This window comes from Centruroides sculpturatus, unplaced genomic scaffold, assembly GCF_000671375.1.
Source record: "Centruroides sculpturatus isolate CEXI.00-Female unplaced genomic scaffold, Cexi_2.0 scaffold759, whole genome shotgun sequence".
Classification (NCBI taxonomy): Eukaryota; Metazoa; Arthropoda; class Arachnida; order Scorpiones; family Buthidae; genus Centruroides; species Centruroides sculpturatus.
The window spans coordinates 60,486-85,363 of record NW_019385017.1 but is presented as its reverse complement, the minus strand read 5'-3'; the positions used below and the strand labels follow the sequence as shown (position 1 = coordinate 85,363).

Sequence of the window (24,878 nt, the reverse complement as noted above, 5' to 3'; positions counted from 1 at the left end):
GCAATCACTATTACTTCACTATTTATCAAAAGTCTGCAAGATTTCAGTTAAGATTTAACATTCCAGGGCCATGCAAAACAGTGTACAGAGAAAGTGTAGATTCTAGAAAATAGTGGTTTCAAAATGTAGTACTTGTCATCTATCTCAAGAATGTGGGATTAATTGTAAAGATTAGTTTTAAATCTCATAAATTATGGATTGGGCTGTAATATTGATTAATCCATACTTCATAAATTTAGAAAACTAAATAATGTATTTTTCAATTCCTGATGTAAACAGCCACATTTCTGAATGACAAGGACTAAGCAGACAAGAATATCACCCAATATATATTACCACTGTTAACATTTATGCATTTTGGGCTGTAGCCTATCTTCTGTACATTTATACATATATATATATATGTATGTATGTATAAATGTACACATATATATAACCATTGTTTTTTTGGTGAAATTTTCTACCAGTTTGATATCACATAAACACCTTACCATTTAAAAAGTTAAATCCTGGATGACAGATTTTAGAAGATAGCCGTGACATAGCCTAACAGTTTTCCCCTTCCCATATCATGTATTGAGACATTGTTTTATATAGATGTCTCCAGACTTTTGGATCCTCCTTATATATGTTAAAAAATTATTTTATATTTAATTTTTTTCAATTTTAATGTTCTTAGCTTCAATAACAGAATCAAAGGTTGATTACTCAGTTCTTATTCACTGTAGAGAACTAACCTTATTTTTGGAAGCATATCTTTCATTGATTATCAAGCAAGAACAAACATAAATTTAGTTTATTAAATAAAGTTTGGTTCTGCTGAATATTTTTTGGTTTGTGTGGTTTTGGCAGAAGTGCTTCTTTAAATGGTAAAAATATGAAGTAACCATAGAATTCATTTACATAATAAAATTCTGTAGTTCTGTATTGTTCATCCAATTACTGTTTAAGAAATGTTAGGGAAAAATTTATTTTATTGTCTTGTAACATTGTATACAATTTAAATTATTTAATAACAACTAATTGTATATGAAACATTATCTTAATTAGTTAATATAAAACAAATTTCCTTGCTGTACAATTTAAAAACTGAAGTGAATAAATCAAAATGATAATGTTATATGTAACAAAACAGAAATATTGCACAAATGCTAGCAATCATTTTAATTTTCAAATTCACTTTATAGTAATGAAAAAAGCATGTTTATAGTCAGCCTACTAGCATTCAAGTAGTATGAGTATCAAGAATCTTTCATTGGTTAGACTGTAAATATATGTAATAATAATGTTTATTTTAGCATTTTTAAATTAATTTTTCATGTCAAAGACATTGACAGGATTTCTAAAATCAATTGCTTACCTTATAAACTAAACCAAAATAGTTTCTCAAAGATAGAGGGATATTATTGAAAACTGAGGAGGAATTAAAAGCTGATAAAAGTATTTAACATTGCAGATATAAATGTTCATAAAGTAAAACATCTTTACTAATGTATAAATTTTCCTTATTAAAGAATACTTTGAAATTTTAATTTATTGGACAGATGAATAGGAATAGGGTCAGATTATCATAAGATAAATTTTTAAAATAAAATTTGGACCTAAAGTTATCAGTTAATTTTCATTACTATAACCTATAAGATTTCCATATAAGTTCTCTGTTTAATTGCAAAGAATGAAAAATTGAAAAAAGTTTGTTTATATAATTATATTGATACTGTTAAGATTTAACATTCCAGGGCCGTGCAAAATAGTGTACAGAGAAAGCGTAGATTCTGGAAAATAGTGATTTCAAAGATCAAAAATTGTGTTTTTTGATTAATAAATAGAAAATCTATTTTATAAAATTTTATTTATAACATTCTTTTTAAGATATGTGAATATGTTCATTCGCTGTCACTCGAAGTGTCGCCCTCCTTCCCATACCAAAATAAATTGCTGCTTTCGATACCTGTCCTGTTTATAGACATTAGAGGATGCATTGCCGACTTCAGATTTAAATATAATCGTGGAAATAATATCTCTTGGGCTGCCAAAAGTTGCTTCGTGCGATGTCGCTCCTATGAGTGTAGAACAAGATACAAATGAGAAATTTATCAAAGACTTTAAAAACAATTAGTTAACATACATACTTTAGGTGCTTCAAAACATGCTGGACAATTCTCTGCAATGACAGGCAATTTTCTCTAAAAATTTAAAAAATATATATAATAATATATTACTGGAAAGTACTACTAAATTAGTTGTAAGTCTATCCATATTCCAGCACTTTCAAATAACAACTAATTAATCCTGATAAAAATAGTTTGGCAGAAAAAGTTTTTTATAATTTATATTTAGTAATAGATAAATTTTCTGAAAAGCAGTTTTTATTTTAAAAATTCTGAGATTTTCAATAATTTTATTTACAATACACATAATTTTCAATTCAACGGGTTGTTTGAAAAAATTAAAATAAAGTTCAATTAATATTAATTTAAACAAAGATATCACACATTTAGAATGTACAGTACATAACATATGAATGGAAAAATACATTTCTGTTCATCACAGTGACATTTTTTAAATGATTTGAATGGAAGAATTTAAATAATAACTTGGCTTTCTAATTTCTTTTAAACAAAAAAAGAATTCACACAACTGTAGGAACAATAGGATATAGTCACCAAACTTTTGTCTGGCTTAAATAGATGTGCTACATTGGCACAAACAACAAGATATAAATGTGAATCTATTAGCATTACCAAATTAAAGGATTTAAAATTACAGATCATATTTTCTGAGATGAAAGAAAACATATATATTTAGCATGTGAATGTTGAGAGTCAGTAACTCCTGATTTGAAATTTATAGAACTGACAGAGCCCATTCTCAACAGTAAGACATAATTTCATTTACTAGTTTTGGATTATCATTTTATCTACAGTACAGTAATACCCCGAACTTACGTGATAGGTGGGACCGAGCAATAACCATGTAAGTTGGGGTATAATTTTGCAATTTGTGTAAAATCCAAATCGGATGTATGTAAGCTTTCTCGTTAATCTTATCTCATCTTTTGATTTGTTCACGGTTACAAGAAATCACCACATAGAGTCTCTCGAGTCTCCGTAGATATAACAAACACAGAAATAAATAACACAAAATAAATTGTAGCTATGTGTCAATTCCATGCAACACGTCCGAACATGTAAGCTGAACAATAGTGTGGGGGGAGTGAGTAATCAAGAGTTGCGTGGCGCTCAAACAAAAGACAAATCGACAAGATTTGAAAATCGAGTAACTCCGGGTTTGCGTAAGTCGGGGTAGTGTAAGTTGAGGTATTACTGTATATTAAATGCTTATTTCAGGTGCAAACTGTTTAAACTGTAATGTTCCTTTGTAGTAAATTTAAACATTGCTTGATATTCACTAGGAAGCTGAAGCTGTCTTAATACAGGACAAAAACATTCCTTTGTGGTAAATTTAAACAGTTGGCTAACTGAAATAAGCATTTAATTCGATGATAATATGGATATAATATATTTATCATTTACTAACAAATATAACCCATGAGGTAATATTTGTTAGTAAGTGAAATTCTGGCTATTCATAATGGAAATAGGAATTCAAGTATAGCAGAAAATTCTATAGTCCTCGAAAATCAGTAAATCTTGAAATGACTAGCATTCATACATTGCCCATCCAAAACAAATTATAGTTATGAAATTTATTTTTGAAAGGCTTGCAAACCACACTTTTTGGAAGCATATTATTTGGTGTCTTTTGATTATTTGAAAAGTCAAAAGTGCAAATATCACATTCAAGAATTTACATAAACACTTAAAACTTTATAAAACAAAAAATATCATATGCCTCTGTGTCCTTATAATATAGTATTTAAAATGCCTACTCAGAGGCATTTTAAATACTATACTATAACTATACTGATGAGGACGAACTAGTCCGAAACACAATATCGTGTATAAAGTGTACAGGTGAAAAGTAAAGACTGTTTGTTTTCTCCGATAGGCCTTCTTAACTTTTGACAAACAAAGACATTGGTATAATACGTCCTGTTAATAAACATTAGAGTAGACATTTTAAATACTATACTATGATGATAAATCACTTTACATATGGATACCAAGTGAATGATGCAACAACTGAAAAGAATAAAACTTATAAGTCAGGATATTGGAGAGATAATGTATGTTTGTTTCATTTTATCAACTGTTTTAGTAGTAATAATAAGTAATAGGATGTTTGTTTATTGCATTTTTAATATTGGTGTTGTACTCAATAAAATTGTAGTGTATTTTCACTTAATAGAAAACTCAAAAAATAAATATCCAACATCTTCATTAAAGTGAGCCCTGGGTTGCTCACCTTGCTCTAGAGAATTAAACTAGAAAGGATGCCAGAAAAAAATAAAGATGACAGAGATCCTATTAAATTTATTATGTTCATGGCCTTTACTATTAATAATCTCTCTAGTTCATCTTAAATTCATCACCCCTTGTATAAATTAGAAATGCTAACCAAGTATTGAAATTTTCATATTAGGTTATAATTGGTGCCTTGAAAATTTCTGCAGGGCAAAATGATACACATTTTCTAATTTGAAGTGAAGTGTTTTGCCTGTTTACAAGCTGTTTATTTGATACCAGTACTTGTTAACTTGCAATAATATACCTACCTTTATTACATTATTTCAAATTAACAAATATCAAATAAACTATTGTAATCCAATATGTAAGAATTCAGCTAAGGTAATTAATTTAGATATTAAGCAATTTGACTAGAGATAAGAGGTTAAGCCACCATGTTGTGCTAAATAAGCTTTAATTTATACAGCCTGGTAAGAATCCGAGTGTTTATCAAGTTGTTTGTATATGTTACTTAAGAAAAATTATTGATATTGAAATGATGAAACAGCTCCTCATTTATCTAGGAATATGACAGAATATTGATTTGGCAAGGAAATGCTATTAAGAATTTTTTTTTATTAATTTCAACATATTGAGGCTAACCATATGATTTTCTGTTGTGTCTTGGCTGTTTGAGATTTATCCCTACTCATTTGTTTTAATGGTGATAGAATATAAATCATAAAAAGCAAATATGTGGAAGTTGGTTTATTTTTAATAATTCATTTAATTCTAAATACCTGTATTGAATCTTTAGAATAATTCCACTGTGGTAAATTTTTATATGAAGTCATCAACATCAATACACAATTTTCATAATTAAGTTTTCCTTGTTTTCATTCAAAGAGAATTGTTTTTTCTTGAAAAGTGATATAAGGATAATGTTTTATCTTTCCCCACTGTATGTTACTATCATATATCACAATCTTTCAAGCCTTTTTGGCCATCGTAAATTCTTAAAACACAGGTTATTTTGTATTATCCTATTTGTGCTAATTAGAATTTTTGCTATCAGAGAGCATTATTTGGCTGGAATTGTGAATTTTTTCAAGAAATAACAGACATCATCAAAAATTTAATGCACCTTCCTATCTTTAACAAACAACTTTAATCAATTAGTCAAATTCAAATACAGCCATCCCAATGAAAAGAATTGCAAGAAAATCAGTTTCCTGGTGGATTCACCACCTGTCCCAGATGAGAATGAAAAAAAAATCAGATTAAAAAAAAAGATTATCTCTGGTTAGTTAATACCAAGAGGCATTAACACACACAAGTATTTTTAGCATATCAAGGATAAAACTTGGCCTCCTTGATGACTACTTTGTAAACCTCTTCAAAATCTTTACCTCTTTCCTGTCAACAATTAAAATGAAAAATTAGCATTCAGTCAACTATTACCAAGATGCTCAGTAAATAGATACATTAGAGATAAAGAAAATGACAATGAACAAGCCCAGCTTTGCTTAGATGATTGGTCTGACATAGGGTTGCCACCTGTCCGGGTTTGACCCGGAGACTCTGGGATTGAGTTATCTCCGGCTCTGGGGTTAATTAATATTTCTCCGGGTTGTGCAAGTTGAAATGAATATGTACAAAATTATATGCAAACTGTCGCATATATTTCTTCCCCCCGTGTACCGAAATACTAGTGTGGTAGTCGTTGGCTTAGACATAACGTCTATAACTGGCATAGGCACAGTGCTGCTGCTGCATGCTATGTGGATGTACTCTTTCTTGTGACTGTTCTGTCAAGAGATGTCTATTGAGAGTGAAATGATATAGCGTACATAGCTGATAGTTTGATAATCAGTGTTCATGTTGGTTGATTAATGGTAAGTTATAGTATATAGTTAGAGTTAGACTTGAGCAGGTTAAATAGCATTACATAACAAANGTCACTTCCTGTGTTCGTTATCTGAACATAAATCTTTCGCAAAAGTGTTTGTTGTTCAATCTGTTCACAGTCTGAATTATATATAATTACATACACTGTATATAATTTAAAGCTTTTTTTTTTGTTAAGATTATCCATAACAGTACTCTAGATCACTGCTACTCAAACTGTGCTCCATGACAAAATTTCATTATTTAATGTAATATTATATAAAACTAGAAATTCTTCCATCAAGCATGACGGAATATTTTTTATGAGAAAGTAAATTGAAGAATTGAGAAGAGCTTCAAGTTGAGCTTGACATTGTGATGCTGTTTCTGCAGCCCTTGACAAAGCCATTCTTACTCGATATTGCTCAAGTCGGATGTCACGGTCTTCAGGGGTCTCGGTTATCCTTATTCTTTTAGATCTAGAATTTGCCTGACCAGTTTTACTCTTACACTTCCTCCTAGGCATTTTGTTTTGACAAAAAAGCAAGTCCTTTTAATTCCATGTTGATAAAACAAAAATAAATTGTATGTATGTTAATTAGAAGAGTGATAACACTTTCTAAACAACATGCTTGTTAGAACATTACTTCCAATTGGATAATAGAATGTCACTTGATCACTATGGAAATAGCTTCATTGTGTGTGTGTGTTTTTTTTTTAAATTTGTTATAAAACTATCATTTTTAAAGTTTAAATTCTAAATTTAATGAAGAAAGTTTAAAATATGCCATTTGCCAAAATATTTTAAAATTTAACTTAAGGGAAATTTCCTTGCCAAGCATGATCATCATGTGGTCACTGATGTCACTGCAACATAAGTGCAATCACCATTCCAAAATTGATAAAACATTTATTCTAAAGCTAATATTTCTGCAAAATAAACAGCCTATACTTTCCATATGAACATTAAACATATATAATCAAAATTTCATCTAGATTGGACAAAAATTGCATAAGTTATAAGGATTCACACACACACATACAACAACTTTTATATTAGTAACCAGCAGATGAGCCCGGCGTTGCCCAGGCAAAAAATAACAATCCTTCTATTCTAGTATCCAAGGGCGTTCTAGCAGCAGTAGTATCATCCTGTGGTATAAATAATAAATTCCTATTACAAATAAAAATAATAATATACTGAATTTCTCATTGTGTACCCTACTAAAATGCAGCCAAAAATGCAAAAAATCGCATCAAATAATGATATACTGAATTTATTGTTAATTTAAATAATAGCTAGGGGTGTCCATAGTGGCCGTTTTTGGCATATCGTGACAGAAACCAGTTTTTCAGCTTTATAGTAGATTTTATGTTTTTGAATAGTTTTATTAAACACAGCATCAGGGATGGACTAATGATTGAAAAATGGGTTTGTGAGCTGCTTTCAAAATGAATACAATCAAATTTTTGTCATCATATTTTCTTATTAATTCAATATAAAAGATTTTTAAAAATCTTTTATATTGAATTAATAAGAATATATATAAGAATTAATATTGAACTTCATTCTCTCCATTTCATAATTATTTTTATTATTTTCACAAACACTGGTCAATGACAGAATGGAATAAAAAAACTGATCTGTGAACACAAAGTTCAAGAAGCACTGCTCTAGGCAATTCCATCATGAGGATTGAAATGATTTTGAGTATAAACTTTGTCTAATAAAAATACAAATTTTAATGAAAAAGTCTCCTTTATTATAATGGTTCTCTGTTGTAAAGACAAAACAATTTATTTGTTTTATTATACTGTATAATATATTTTTTCCAGTTGCTCTTAGAAGTAACCCTGTGTAATTACTTAAGCATGTTAGGAAATAACAATCAAGATTAATTAACATATAATTACTACAAAGACAAATTTTAACTCAATTTTTTGCACTTTAAAACTTTCATGAAATCATTATTTTCAACTATCAATTACAAAAATGTAGATTAATTGATGAAGAGAATTTTAAAATGTTTTATATTACTTTAAATATTCACAAATAAATATGTGATCCTTTCAAATAATTAAGACTTTTTATAGCAGATCTATTAATAGAATTTGGCAAAACTGTTCAAATTTACATAATATACATACAAAGTATAACTCAAAAGAAACAAGCTTTGAATTTATTTCATTTAAGACTAGAATAAGTCTTAAAAATTAGTTTTTATACGAATATTTTTTGGCAGGTAAACTCAATATTATCTATCTTCTTTTTTGGCAGGTAAACTCAACATTATCTATCTATCTTCTTTTTTATTTTGTATTTGTTGGCTGGTGTTATTATATTATCAATGTAAAGAATTCATTTTGATAGTATTGAGAACAAAACAGAATAAGTTTCTCAAAATTACAGTCATAGCTATATGTAACTGTATAAAATTCAGATGTAAATTTTTAACTCCTGAGATGATTATTTAAAACTAAATTTATTTTAAAGTCCAGAATTTCTTTTGGGTTACATCTTGTAAACATTATCATTTGTAAAATGGAAAGCCACATATAAAAATAAATGTAAAATATATAGTAATTTCAATTGAAAACTTACTTCTTCGGCAAATTTCCTAAGATTTTTTTCTCTGACGTAAACAAATGGTCTTATTATTCGAATATCTTTCTCTCTAAAATATTTTAATCAGAATTAATATAATTTGTACAAATATTTTATTTAAAAAAATAACTTACTTGTTTGTATAATGTGCTTTCATTGTTCGGAGCCTTCCATTATGAAATACAGACATTAAAAAACTAACAGAACAAAACATTTGTAAATTTAAAACTTTAGTAAAGTATTTTTTCTATGTTTCTTTAATTACCTCTCTGTTAAATCATCTAAATGTTGGCCTAGAGCTATGACGTTAAAACCGCCTCTTCTTGCCGTCGCATAAATACGGCCTCTCTTCATGCGACTACAAAAGCTACAAATTGATGTGCATTCATCCATTGAAATGGCTTGTTTCATTATAGCTATATAACAGATGTTAATACTACTACATAAAAATGTAATTAGTATATTATTTAATAAAAATCAAATCAAAATACCTTGTTCTTCATAATAATAAGGAACTCCTAAAGATGCTAAATATGACTTTAGGGGACTAGGATCGTAAGCTGAACTACCGGGGTCGACTGTGACTGCTGCCAATTCAAAATTTATACCCTAAATTATTTATTTTAATAAAACATTTAGAGTTAATATAAAAAATTGAATAATATTTTATATAAATATATATAAATTATTGTATATCAAACAGTAAATCATTTTATCATTATTGTTCTGACGAAAAATACCTTTCACTTAACTTTTAAGTTTAATGAAATGCAATTGAATAAATAAAAATTGGTTAAGAAATCAGAATTACTGAAATGGTAACTTCAGTTAGTTTTATGTTCATTATTTTTATTTAAATATAAATTAAAAACCACTAGGATTAATTAGGCTTTAATTCTGTAATTTCTGATATCTGTTATCAATGTAAATAATGAGACAATTAAGAATGATTGATATTTAATCAGCTTACCTTTTTTTTGCTATAAAACTGATATTGATGTAGTGTATGCAGTAATGATAATGAATCTTTTCCACCAGACAAACAAACTAAAATCTTATCATTTGACTGTATCATATTAAATTCTGATATTGCCTAAAAACAATAACAAAACAAAATTATTTGTTATTTCTGTAATAATATATTCTTTATAAAATTATCAAAAAATACCTTTAGAAATGGTTTAAATATTGATTTTGGAGGGGAATGCCAAAGAATTTTTGTATCATTCTTTAAAAGTTTTGCTGGTTTTGGTATTTTACTTGCAGGATAATTCAGACTGCATTTTTCATTTTCTTTGTTTGATTCACTGATTTCATTATATTTGCATAGGCAGATACTGTTTGTATCTGTAATTTCAGAATCTGTGTCATTTCTGTTTGTTTCTGTAATTTCATTTTGATTTTGCAATTGTTCATTTTTGTCCAAATTATTTAAAGTATTCTGTTTAATGACTGAAATGGCATTATCATCATCATTGTAATTGTTTAATGGTAATATTGTTATTTCTTGTTCTTCCAGAACCTCATTATCAAATTCAGTAGTAAAGTGATTTTTGGGGCAAAATGGTATAATCCTTGGTGACTGATGTCTCTGCTCTAAAACAAAAGTTTTGGCTTCAGAAGGCAGAAGGAACCATCTTAATTTAGTAGCTTCATCATCAAACATTACTTCTTGATCGGACAATTGATATCGCTGAGCTATCTGATTGAAAAATAAAATGTTGTGCTTTTACAATTATTAATTTTAAAAATAAAAATACTTACTTTTTTAGCAGCAGAAAAAATTTCTCTGGCTTTTTCTAAACATTCCTAATAAACAATTTATTGGTTCAGTATATATTGCTACTTTGGAAGAAAACCAGCATAACTCAAAAAAGTGTGATTTTTCAATTATGTCATAATTAAAATGAAAATGTAGTAAATTTTTATGTAGAAGAGTGTCACAGAAATAACTTGTGTATTCAGCCACTAGGGAGCAGTTATATGGGAGATAAGTGATATTCAATTAAACTTTGGTTAAATCTTTGCGTGGGATTTTCTCAAAACTAGTAATTTTGAGTTGTGCCAGTTTTCTTCCAAAATAGTGATATATATATATATATATTTATTTATTTATTTTTGAAATCTCAAAACATTTGAATTATTACAAAATTTAATTTAAAAATTAATAAATACTTGGTAACTAGCTGGCAAAGGATTGGTTAATACTTCTTTGGGTTGAGTAAAATGAAATTTTCCACTTTCATATGAAATAGAACCAAGCCACTTTCTATCTTTAAATACCTAAAATTAGTAACATATAAACTTTCAAAGTATTTTAAATGTATAATTATTATTTTTAAAAATAATCTTACTTGTTGATTTCTATGTTTCCATTCACCAGTTTCAGGATTGAAAATATACTGAGGAAGTAATTTCCATCCCTCTTTTGCAACTATAGAAACTGCTTCTACTATAAAATCTGCTTCTTCATCCGGAATAAAAAATGGAAAATTTAATCTTGTGAAACCAGGCCTAAGCACTTCACGTTCAGAATATTCCAAATATCTTCTCAAATGGATTCGGTCTAATGTTCTGTTGGAAAAAAATTTTTTTCACTGGCTATGTAAAGAACATTTAGTGCAAATGGAAGTTTTATTCATATATAAAATTGATTAAACAGATATTTTTATTTAAATATAAATTAAAAACCACTAGGATTAATTAGGCTTTAATTCTGCAATTTCCGATATCTGTTATCAATGTAAATAATGAGACAATTAAGAATGATTGATATTTAATCAGCTTACCTTTTTTTTGCTATAAAACTGATATTGATGTAGNCTACTATAAAATCTGCTTCTTCATCCGGAATAAAAAATGGAAAATTTAATCTTGTGAAACCAGGCCTAAGCACTTCACGTTCAGAATATTCCAAATATCTTCTCAAATGGATTCGGTCTAATGTTCTGTTGGAAAAAAATTTTTTTCACTGGCTATGTAAAGAACATTTAGTGCAAATGGAAGTTTTATTCATATATAAAATTGATTAAACAGATATTTTTATTTAAATGTGAGAGTCTGGAGGGGGAAATTAAATTAATTAGTTAAAAATTAAGAGAAGTGGAAAAACTCCACTTTTTTTTATTTTCACCCACTCGTGATACTCTGATAGATAAGACCAATCAAATATCTTCCAAGTCAACAGTCATTTTGACGTTTGGACTTAAGTTACAACCTTAGTCAAATATTCGAGTTTTACTAATGGGAAACTGTCAAATGGATTAAATTATGAGATGAGAAGAGACCACCACCTCATTCAGATGTCTACGAATTTCAACATTGTTGCCTTATATGGTAAAAAGAGTCAGACCGCTCCGGCCAAGGTAATGACACATCTCAAACTTATAACGCATTAAATCAAAGTCTCCTGAGATTGTTCTCATGCGGGATGCATATAAAAAGGGGTCACACCTGATCATCGGGGTGGATATATTTCGAGGAACTGTACATGACGTTCCACCCACCAATACCTACATTGCCAAGTTTGTCTCCTTTCGATGCCCCCAGCCTTAGATTGCAAACTGTCCAAACATTGTCGCATAGCAGCATCTAGGAACTATGAAGTGTCATCACAAGTTATTGTACATTGATACTTCCAATTGTAAACTCTCTCTCTCTCTCGGTCAATTAGCCTATAAGGACATAGATATAAGGCTTTAATGTCTATCTGATACAGTCATATAGACTGAATAGAAATAATACCAGCACATAGGAATAGGCCTGGACATTATGTTACCTATGAAAGGTAGACTAACCAGTAATGTATTAGCTTACTGTATCATATCCTTTATGTTATTTCATTAAATTGTTATTTTGTTGTTTAACCTGCTCTCATGTGGACTTATTACGTGCCAACACTCTATCAATGGACTTCTCAACCCCCGGTCACTCAGGTAAAACCATCCAGTGACAAAGTGAGTAGGTTTTACCAACCCATCACCAGTCAAAGGGGTTGAGCCTTACTCTAATACCCAGTATCTCACATAAATGTTTAAACATTTTTCAAGCTTAATTTATCTCATCTTAAGACACATATTTAAAAACTCAATGGAATATTAGAACATTTTCAAACACAATGGAACATATTAATATTTTCTGAATTTTGAGTAAATTTTCAATACAAGTAATGCATCATCCCCATGTCCCTATACTGAATGAGATTTCCTACAGACTAGAAATGTGAAAAAAAGAGTGTTATATGAAAGTTTTTAACATTTAGTGGAAATTCAGAAAAACATTCAAAAATGTTAATATGTTCTATTGCATTTGAAAATGTTCTAAATGTTCCATTGAGTTTTTAAGTATGTATGTGAAGATGAACTGAATTAAGCTTGAAAAATGTTTAAACATTTAAATAAAAAGACGTCTTTAATCAATTATGAATTATATATATGAGTAAAGATATGAGGTAAAAGAGAGATGAAGTGGAAGTATATATTTATATATAAAATAATATGACAAGACACCTTACTGAATAATTGTTGTTGTTAGTACAGGGTATACAAAAAGTTACTGTGTAGTGAGAAATTTGTAATGACATTAACGTTATACATATGGTATTACAAAACCTGTAAGTTGTATGCAAACCTTACTTATAACTTTAATGTCATTACAAATTTCTCACTGCATGGTAACTTTCTCTGTATTATTGTTTTGTTAACTCTACTTTTTTTAGTTATTTGTTAATTTCTTTATGCATAGATGACATTATAGCTGATAGAGAATTCTATTTTTTTTTTTTTTTTTGTATTTGTTTCNCAAAAATTTTTACCCGCGCGAAAAATTTTTATCGCGATTTTAATCAACCTTTAATGACACACGATTAACACTTAATTATTTTTTATGGGATTTATATAAATAAAGAACTGTATATGTATGCATATGGGTTTTTTTTTGTTTCTTAAATCATCATCTCCGGGTGAGACGTAAGTTCTGAGGTGGCAACCCTAGTCTGACATCATTCACAAACAGCAGTAGTGTTGACGCATCACTTTCCAAATTTCTTTGTAGATACCTCTCTTTTTAGAAAAGTTGACCACGTGGGCCTCTTCAAGAAGTTGTTCAAAGAAATAAAAATTTTGTATATATTGACATTATTATATATTTAAATAAAATCATGTAAATTGTAAATCTCCAATGCCTCTACTGTTCCGAGTCTGTCAGCATGCTGGGATCTTGTGATTTAGGGTGGCATTCTTTAGGTCTATCTGTATGTTATTCTCAGAGGCATATACAGAAATAGCAGTGGTGTGTTTACTTTGTTTTATATCAAATTGATGTTCCAACAGCCTCTTACACAATGAGAATTTGGTGCAGCCAATGTAGTCCAGCTCTGTACTGAATCTATTATCCCTCACCATAACAGAGATGAACAAAAAACCTGGGATATATAGAGTTCTAAGTTTGGATTTTGTTATAGTATTTTCATAAACTCTCCAGAATTTTAATTTTCCATTAAATAAAATAATTAACATTCATCTATCAAATAAACTAACTGGAAACTTTATAGAAGGCATAGGAACCATGTACAACTAAAAATAAACATTGTGTTGTGTGACAGTAAGCAGGAGTGGTGGTTTCCAGATAGCGTGACTGTAATTGCCATTCAAAATATAAAAAAACTGCTTGAAAAAATTGTTTCATTTGATTGCTGGTGGATATCTCTGAGTAGCTGATGTAATTAATAAATGGATTTTTGATAAAATGATTATAGTCTGATTGTTATATTTTTAAAATTTTGCTGTGAAGTTTTTACTACAATCATTAAAGGTTAAAGTTGTTATTTTGTGATAGAAAAAATAAAAAAAACAGATCACAGGCATGCAATTTAAAAATCCTTATTTAACACTTGTGAATGGATCAACTATTTGAGAAAGCACTTCTCAGTAGCTTATTTAACTATTTGAGTTTCTTGACAACACTGTTTACATTGACACAACAATTCTACATAAGACACAGAAATAGCATATTGATCGTTTATACTCCTCAAAAGTGAAATTGCAATAGCACAAAGGAATGTGCATAGCCACATGCACATTGTAGGACCAGTAGAGGTGATAGAGATATGCAAATAATTAAAAGAACAAAGAATAAGCAATAGACACTTATTTATTCAATAACGAATATGGCCCCCACAGGCCACTATATGGCAAGGCATGTTCGATGGGACAGAGATCCAGCGAGGCTACCAGGCAGGAAAGGATATGAATTCCATTCAGGCAGGTGAGAGTTTGCTATGCGATGCATGGTCAGACATTATCTTGCTGGAACACTGTCAGGTACAGCCTGCACCAGTGACCAAACCACAGGCCTCAAAATTCATGTGACATACTGATCTACTGTCAGAGTATCAGAAATGTGCACCAGGGCTATCCGCTGATCAAACACGATTCCTCTCCAAACCATGAGGGCTGGTGTGACACTCAGTGAAAAGGACTGGCATGTAGCTTTTCCCGGGATACCACCACACCATCCACAACAGTCATTCTTCCAAAGACAGAAATGGGATTCATCCATAAACAATACCCAATGCCATTCAATGCTCCAGTTATGATGACAGCATCATCATGCCACTCATGCAGCCATGTTGAATGGTTAATGGCATCCCTGTTGCTAGTTGCTGTGCGTGCAGCCTGACCTCATGAAATCTTTTGCAAATGGTTTGGGTGAACATAGATGCCCCATTGACTGCAATAGGAGGCATCAGATGTCATGTGCCATGGCAAATGGATTTCCTGATTGGCCATTCGGTGAATCTGCCAGTTTGTGCACTCTGTTGTGCACCAATACAGTCCACTCCCTGTTTGGTATGTTCAAAGATGTTCCTTTGTGCATCATGTCACACATTGCTAGATGGTACACACATTGACAAACTGAGGTTGCACAGCTCCAGGATAGTGTTGTTCCTCAGTTATTAGCAGGTGGTATTCAGCTCGCTGGCATTTTCTAACTACTTCAAAAGATCAGATGCCGCAAACTGTTGCTGATAGCATTTATGGCCCAAGCTGGCTGCTGGTCTCAATAGCCCATATCCGATGCATACACAAACTTAATCATTTGCATATCTCTGTCAGCTCTACCGGTCCTGCAATTTACATGTGGCTACACACATTTCTTCATGGTGTTGCAATTTCACTTTTGAGAAGTGTATTATGGGTCACCAATAAACCAATGCATGTAATCTTGATTTTCAGCTGAACCTCCATAACTCTTAACTTTTTAACTCAGTCTGATTTTTATCTCCAACTGATTCAAGTTAACCAGATTCCACTGTACTAACTTTGCAATAAAACAACACTGAATACCTTTTCTGATAGTGCCTCTGCAGTTGTTGCTCTGAAAGAGTGCTTCATCAGTTACCCTACTGCAACTGAAATATGCAACATGCTCAGTACATTAATCCATGCTAGGTAATAGTGGTGATTCTAAGTGCATCATAAACCTGCAACTCAAGACAACAATATACACATGTGTTATGAATTCAATCAATTTCCACTTAGTAAGAATGTGATTTAACTAGCTAATGAGCATCACCATGTATTGTATGTTTTCTTAATGTGTTATTCATTTTTGAGTCAGATAATGTCTCATCTTCAGATATTTAGATAATCCTTATTTAGAAGGATTATCTTCATAAGACAGCTGGATAGAATACAGGCACCAAACTAAATAAACATAGACTAAAATAGCAACACTGACAGTATTGAGGAAGAGTAGTGTGCCACATGTATGTATAAATGAGTGAGTAAGTTGTTCAGTGTTTAAGACATGAAATGAGCAGGAGCACATAGCACAAAGTCAGACTACTCATGGATGGTGCAAGAAGTTCAGGACTTGAGTGTATTGAGACAGTGGATCTTCCCAGAACTGGAAAATGCATGATGTCATGACAGACAACAACATTCAAGCAGTGAACATTATGTTGTGTGAGCATAGATGACATTGCTCACACAATCCACATCAGTGCAATGAAACAGTGGTTTCAGCAGTTACCAGCATCTTTCTTCACTGCAGACAACTCAAAACTTGCACACCATTTAGACTGTTGTCTGAATGCTGGAGAAGACTATTTTTAAATTCTTCAGGCCCTGCTGTAGTGAATGTACTGTGTCTGTAAATACTTACATATACAATAAATCAGACTCAGACATCCAATACAAGTATGCATGTTTCAGTTGAAGGAAACAAATATATTTATGCATCTCTCTTTACATTCATCCAGAAAATTGTTTTATTGTAAGTACTGTTCATCAAATCATAAGTTTACTGCAGAAATTTGTTTAAATTTAAGACAAATTACAGTGGGTGATCGGTTAACAAACATAATTGTTCCAAGACTATGTTCATTAACTGATTATCAATTTACCATAGATTCTTGTGGGAATTTGATTAATTCATTCTGGAGATCCACAAAAATAAATAAATACTTTCTTACTATGTTTATTTACATGTAATAACAAACTAAAAGTAATCTCTCCATTTTTTCATGGATGGCACATCTTATCTTTGTTTCTCAGATGCAATTTTTGTTACTCCTTTATCAGCTCAAATCTTTTTGATTATATCTTTCTTAGCTAAGATTTATCTACTGTAGACCTGTTGAAGTCATCTGCCCACAATATCAGACATCTTCTGCCCATACTCTACCTTGGCTATTATCTCTTGCTTAGTTTCTATAGTGAATGCAGTTCTTGACACTCCGCTTTTTTTAGGCCCCATAATAATGTTTTTTAAATAAAAAGTTCAGAAAAGCACTTACAAAAATTCAGAGAACAGAAATTAACTAGTCCAAAAAAGGTTATGTATACAACTGTGAAAGTCTAATTCCATAAACCATGTATAGATGCCATTAAAATACAGTGTCACTTCCTGTGTTCGTTATCTGAACATAAATCTTTCGCAAAAGTGTTTGTTGTTCAATCTGTTCACAGTCTGAATTATATATAATTACATACACTGTATATAATTTAAAGCTTTTTTTTTTGTTAAGATTATCCATAACAGTACTCTAGATCACTGCTACTCAAACTGTGCTCCATGACAAAATTTCATTATTTAATGTAATATTATATAAAACTAGAAATTCTTCCATCAAGCATGACGGAATATTTTTTATGAGAAAGTAAATTGAAGAATTGAGAAGAGCTTCAAGTTGAGCTTGACATTGTGATGCTGTTTCTGCAGCCCTTGACAAAGCCATTCTTACTCGATATTGCTCAAGTCGGATGTCACGGTCTTCAGGGGTCTCGGTTATCCTTATTCTTTTAGATCTAGAATTTGCCTGACCAGTTTTACTCTTACACTTCCTCCTAGGCATTTTGTTTTGACAAAAAAGCAAGTCCTTTTAATTCCATGTTGATAAAACAAAAATAAATTGTATGTATGTTAATTAGAAGAGTGATAACACTTTCTAAACAACATGCTTGTTAGAACATTACTTCCAATTGGATAATAGAATGTCACTTGATCACTATGGAAATAGCTTCATTGTGTGTGTGTGTTTTTTTTTTAAATTTGTTATAAAACTATCATTTTTAAAGTTTAAATTCTAAATTTAATGAAGAAAGTTTAAAATATGCCATTTGCCAAAATATTTTAAAATTTAACTTAAGGGAAATTTCCTTGCCAAGCATGATCATCATGTGGTCACTGATGTCACTGCAACATAAGTGCAATCACCATTCCAAAATTGATAAAACATTTATTCTAAAGCTAATATTTCTGCAAAATAAACAGCCTATACTTTCCATATGAACATTAAACATATATAATCAAAATTTCATCTAGATTGGACAAAAATTGCATAAGTTATAAGGATTCACACACACACATACAACAACTTTTATATTAGTAACCAGCAGATGAGCCCGGCGTTGCCCAGGCAAAAAACAACAATCCTTCTATTCTAGTATCCAAGGGCGTTCTAGCAGCAGTAGTATCATCCTGTGGTATAAATAATAAATTCCTATTACAAATAAAAATAATAATATACTGAATTTCTCATTGTGTACCCTACTAAAATGCAGCCAAAAATGCAAAAAATCGCATCAAATAATGATATACTGAATTTATTGTTAATTTAAATAATAGCTAGGGGTGTCCATAGTGGCCGTTTTTGGCATATCGTGACAGAACCCAGTTTTTCAGCTTTATAGTAGATTTTATGTTTTTGAATAGTTTTATTAAACACAGCATCAGGGATGGACTAATGATTGAAAAATGGGTTTGTGAGCTGCTTTCAAAATGAATACAATCAAATTTTTGTCATCATATTTTCTTATTAATTCAATATAAAAGATTTTTAAAAATCTTTTATATTGAATTAATAAGAATATATATAAGAATTAATATTGAACTTCATTCTCTCCATTTTATAATTATTTTTATTATTTTCACAAACACTGGTCAATGACAGAATGGAATAAAAAAACTGATCTGTGAACACAAAGTTCAAGAAGCACTGCTCTAGGCAATTCCATCATGAGGATTGAAATGATTTTGAGTATAAACTTTGTCTAATAAAAATACAAATTTTAATGAAAAAGTCTCCTTTATTATAATGGTTCTCTGTTGTAAAGACAAAACAATTTATTTGTTTTATTATACTGTATAATATATTTTTTCCAGTTACTCTTAGAAGTAACCCTGTGTAATTACTTAAGCATGTTAGGAAATAACAATCAAGATTAATTAACATATAATTACTACAAAGACAAATTTTAACTCAATTTTTTGCACTTTAAAACTTTCATGAAATCATTATTTTCAACTATCAATTACAAAAATGTAGATTAATTGATGAAGAGAATTTTAAAATGTTTTATATTACTTTAAATATTCACAAATAAATATGTGATCCTTTCAAATAATTAAGACTTTTTATAGCAGATCTATTAATAGAATTTGGCAAAACTGTTCAAATTTACATAATATACATACAAAGTATAACTCAAAAGAAACAAGCTTTGAATTTATTTCATTTAAGACTAGAATAAGTCTTAAAAATTAGTTTTTATACGAATATTTTTTGGCAGGTAAACTCAATATTATCTATCTTCTTTTTTGGCAGGTAAACTCAACATTATCTATCTATCTTCTTTTTTATTTTGTATTTGTTGGCTGGTGTTATTATATTATCAATGTAAAGAATTCATTTTGATAGTATTGAGAACAAAACAGAATAAGTTTCTCAAATTTACAGTCATAGCTATATGTAACTATAAAATTCAGATGTAAATTTTTAACTCCTGAGATGATTATTTAAAACTAAATTTATTTTAAAGTCCAGAATTTCTTTTGGGTTACATCTTGTAAACATTATCATTTGTAAAATGGAAAGCCACATATAAAAATAAATGTAAAATATATAGTAATTTCAATTGAAAACTTACTTCTTCGGCAAATTTCCTAAGATTTTTTTCTCTGACGTAAACAAATGGTCTTATTATTCGAATATCTTTCTCTCTAAAATATTTTAATCAGAATTAATATAATTTGTACAAATATTTTATTTAAAAAAATAACTCACTTGTTTGTATAATGTGCTTTCATTGTTCGGAGCCTTCCATTATGAAATACAGACATTAAAAAACTAACAGAACAAAACATTTGTAAATTTAAAACTTTAGTAAAGTATTTTTTCTATGTTTCTTTAATTACCTCTCTGTTAAATCATCTAAATGTTGGCCTAGAGCTATGACGTTAAAACCGCCTCTTCTTGCCGTCGCATAAATACGGCCTCTCTTCATGCGACTACAAAAGCTACAAATTGATGTGCATTCATCCATTGAAATGGCTTGTTTCATTATAGCTATATAACAGATGTTAATACTACTACATAAAAATGTAATTAGTATATTATTTAATAAAAATCAAATCAAAATACCTTGTTCTTCATAATAATAAGGAACTCCTAAAGATGCTAAATATGACTTTAGGGGACTAGGATCGTAAGCTGAACTACCGGGGTCGACTGTGACTGCTGCCAATTCAAAATTTATACCCTAAATTATTTATTTTAATAAAACATTTAGAGTTAATATAAAAAATTGAATAATATTTTATATAAATATATATAAATTATTGTATATCAAACAGTAAATCATTTTATCATTATTGTTCTGACGAAAAATACCTTTCACTTAACTTTTAAGTTTAATGAAATGCAATTGAATAAATAAAAATTGGTTAAGAAATCAGAATTACTGAAATGGTAACTTCAGTTAGTTTTATGTTCATTATTTTTATTTAAATATAAATTAAAAACCACTAGGATTAATTAGGCTTTAATTCTGTAATTTCTGATATCTGTTATCAATGTAAATAATGAGACAATTAAGAATGATTGATATTTAATCAGCTTACCTTTTTTTTGCTATAAAACTGATATTGATGTAGTGTATGCAGTAATGATAATGAATCTTTTCCACCAGACAAACAAACTAAAATCTTATCATTTGACTGTATCATATTAAATTCTGATATTGCCTAAAAACAATAACAAAACAAAATTATTTGTTATTTCTGTAATAATATATTCTTTATAAAATTATCAAAAAATACCTTTAGAAATGGTTTAAATATTGATTTTGGAGGGGAATGCCAAAGAATTTTTGTATCATTCTTTAAAAGTTTTGCTGGTTTTGGTATTTTACTTGCAGGATAATTCAGACTGCATTTTTCATTTTCTTTGTTTGATTCACTGATTTCATTATATTTGCATAGGCAGATACTGTTTGTATCTGTAATTTCAGAATCTGTGTCATTTCTGTTTGTTTCTGTAATTTCATTTTGATTTTGCAATTGTTCATTTTTGTCCAAATTATTTAAAGTATTCTGTTTAATGACTGAAATGGCATTATCATCATCATTGTAATTGTTTAATGGTAATATTGTTATTTCTTGTTCTTCCAGAACCTCATTATCAAATTCAGTAGTAAAGTGATTTTTGGGGCAAAATGGTATAATCCTTGGTGACTGATGTCTCTGCTCTAAAACAAAAGTTTTGGCTTCAGAAGGCAGAAGGAACCATCTTAATTTAGTAGCTTCATCATCAAACATTACTTCTTGATCGGACAATTGATATCGCTGAGCTATCTGATTGAAAAATAAAATGTTGTGCTTTTACAATTATTAATTTTAAAAATAAAAATACTTACTTTTTTAGCAGCAGAAAAAATTTCTCTGGCTTTTTCTAAACATTCCTAATAAACAATTTATTGGTTCAGTATATATTGCTACTTTGGAAGAAAACCAGCATAACTCAAAAAAGTGTGATTTTTCAATTATGTCATAATTAAAATGAAAATGTAGTAAATTTTTATGTAGAAGAGTGTCACAGAAATAACTTGTGTATTCAGCCACTAGGGAGCAGTTATATGGGAGATAAGTGATATTCAATTAAACTTTGGTTAAATCTTTGCGTGGGATTTTCTCAAAACTAGTAATTTTGAGTTGTGCCAGTTTTCTTCCAAAATAGTGATATATATATATATATATTTATTTATTTATTTTTGAAATCTCAAAACATTTGAATTATTACAAAATTTAATTTAAAAATTAATAAATACTTGGTAACTAGCTGGCAAAGGATTGGTTAATACTTCTTTGGGTTGAGTAAAATGAAATTTTCCACTTTCATATGAAATAGAACCAAGCCACTTTCTATCTTTAAATACCTAAAATTAGTAACATATAAACTTTCAAAGTATTTTAAATGTATAATTATTATTTTTAAAAATAATCTTACTTGTTGATTTCTATGTTTCCATTCACCAGTTTCAGGATTGAAAATATACTGAGGAAGTAATTTCCATCCCTCTTTTGCAACTATAGAAACTGCTTCTACTATAAAATCTGCTTCTTCATCCGGAATAAAAAATGGAAAATTTAATCTTGTGAAACCAGGCCTAAGCACTTCACGTTCAGAATATTCCAAATATCTTCTCAAATGGATTCGGTCTAATGTTCTGTTGGAAAAAAATTTTTTTCACTGGCTATGTAAAGAACATTTAGTGCAAATGGAAGTTTTATTCATATATAAAATTGATTAAACAGATATTTTTATTTAAATGTGAGAGTCTGGAGGGGGAAATTAAATTAATTAGTTAAAAATTAAGAGAAGTGGAAAAACTCCACTTTTTTTTATTTTCACCCACTCGTGATACTCTGATAGATAAGACCAATCAAATATCTTCCAAGTCAACAGTCATTTTGACGTTTGGACTTAAGTTACAACCTTAGTCAAATATTCGAGTTTTACTAATGGGAAACTGTCAAATGGATTAAATTATGAGATGAGAAGAGACCACCACCTCATTCAGATGTCTACGAATTTCAACATTGTTGCCTTATATGGTAAAAAGAGTCAGACCGCTCCGGCCAAGGTAATGACACATCTCAAACTTATAACGCATTAAATCAAAGTCTCCTGAGATTGTTCTCATGCGGGATGCATATAAAAAGGGGTCACACCTGATCATCGGGGTGGATATATTTCGAGGAACTGTACATGACGTTCCACCCACCAATACCTACATTGCCAAGTTTGTCTCCTTTCGATGCCCCCAGCCTTAGATTGCAAACTGTCCAAACATTGTCGCATAGCAGCATCTAGGAACTATGAAGTGTCATCACAAGTTATTGTACATTGATACTTCCAATTGTAAACTCTCTCTCTCTCTCGGTCAATTAGCCTATAAGGACATAGATATAAGGCTTTAATGTCTATCTGATACAGTCATATAGACTGAATAGAAATAATACCAGCACATAGGAATAGGCCTGGACATTATGTTACCTATGAAAGGTAGACTAACCAGTAATGTATTAGCTTACTGTATCATATCCTTTATGTTATTTCATTAAATTGTTATTTTGTTGTTTAACCTGCTCTCATGTGGACTTATTACGTGCCAACACTCTATCAATGGACTTCTCAACCCCCGGTCACTCAGGTAAAACCATCCAGTGACAAAGTGAGTAGGTTTTACCAACCCATCACCAGTCAAAGGGGTTGAGCCTTACTCTAATACCCAGTATCTCACATAAATGTTTAAACATTTTTCAAGCTTAATTTATCTCATCTTAAGACACATATTTAAAAACTCAATGGAATATTAGAACATTTTCAAACACAATGGAACATATTAATATTTTCTGAATTTTGAGTAAATGTTCAATACAAGTAATGCATCATCCCCATGTCCCTATACTGAATGAGATTTCCTACAGACTAGAAATGTTAAAAAAAGAGTGTTATATGAAAGTTTTTAACATTTAGTGGAAATTCAGAAAAACATTCAAAAATGTTAATATGTTCTATTGCATTTGAAAATGTTCTAAATGTTCCATTGAGTTTTTAAGTATGTATGTGAAGATGAACTGAATTAAGCTTGAAAAATGTTTAAACATTTAAATAAAAAGACGTCTTTAATCAATTATGAATTATATATATGAGTAAAGATATGAGGTAAAAGAGAGATGAAGTGGAAGTATATATTTATATATAAAATAATATGACAAGACACCTTACTGAATAATTGTTGTTGTTAGTACAGGGTATACAAAAAGTTACTGTGTAGTGAGAAATTTGTAATGACATTAACGTTATACATATGGTATTACAAAACCTGTAAGTTGTATGCAAACCTTACTTATAACTTTAATGTCATTACAAATTTCTCACTGCATGGTAACTTTCTCTGTATTATTGTTTTGTTAACTCTACTTTTTTTAGTTATTTGTTAATTTCTTTATGCATAGATGACATTATAGCTGATAGAGAATTCTATTTTTTTTTTTTTTTTTTTAAGTTTCCTTTCTCGTGACAAATACACTATATAATTTATATATCAATTTGAATTTCTCAATAGATTATAATTGCTACTATCTTTAGAGGCGAATAAGTATTTTCTCCTCGATTTTATATTGTTTTTATAAATAGACTTTTTGTATTGTATTCTATTATAATTATCTGACTGACAGATGTATTAATT

At 29.7% G+C, this 24,878-nt stretch overlaps 1 protein-coding gene across 1 annotated transcript in view; it reads right to left on the bottom strand.

Annotated features, from left to right (window-relative positions):
• Window positions 1–656: 656 nt before the first annotated feature.
• LOC111633488 overlaps window positions 657–24,878 on the bottom strand; it is an 81,264-nt gene continuing 57,042 nt past the window's right edge. Inside the window, exons 12-32 of the mRNA XM_023378069.1 lie at window positions 22,631–22,850; window positions 22,452–22,559; window positions 22,041–22,085; window positions 21,445–21,978; window positions 21,247–21,369; window positions 20,768–20,885; window positions 20,542–20,692; window positions 20,411–20,473; window positions 20,188–20,346; window positions 11,631–11,789; window positions 11,196–11,427; window positions 11,017–11,124; window positions 10,606–10,650; window positions 10,010–10,543; window positions 9,812–9,934; window positions 9,333–9,450; window positions 9,107–9,257; window positions 8,976–9,038; window positions 8,839–8,911; window positions 2,133–2,186; window positions 657–2,060 (exon numbers count right to left, since the gene is read on the bottom strand). Of these exons, the coding sequence (XP_023233837.1) occupies window positions 1,887–2,060; window positions 2,133–2,186; window positions 8,839–8,911; window positions 8,976–9,038; window positions 9,107–9,257; window positions 9,333–9,450; window positions 9,812–9,934; window positions 10,010–10,543; window positions 10,606–10,650; window positions 11,017–11,124; window positions 11,196–11,427; window positions 11,631–11,789; window positions 20,188–20,346; window positions 20,411–20,473; window positions 20,542–20,692; window positions 20,768–20,885; window positions 21,247–21,369; window positions 21,445–21,978; window positions 22,041–22,085; window positions 22,452–22,559; window positions 22,631–22,850 (3,355 nt within the window). The 3' untranslated portion in view covers window positions 657–1,886. The remainder of the gene's footprint in view (window positions 2,061–2,132; window positions 2,187–8,838; window positions 8,912–8,975; window positions 9,039–9,106; window positions 9,258–9,332; window positions 9,451–9,811; window positions 9,935–10,009; window positions 10,544–10,605; window positions 10,651–11,016; window positions 11,125–11,195; window positions 11,428–11,630; window positions 11,790–20,187; window positions 20,347–20,410; window positions 20,474–20,541; window positions 20,693–20,767; window positions 20,886–21,246; window positions 21,370–21,444; window positions 21,979–22,040; window positions 22,086–22,451; window positions 22,560–22,630; window positions 22,851–24,878) is intronic.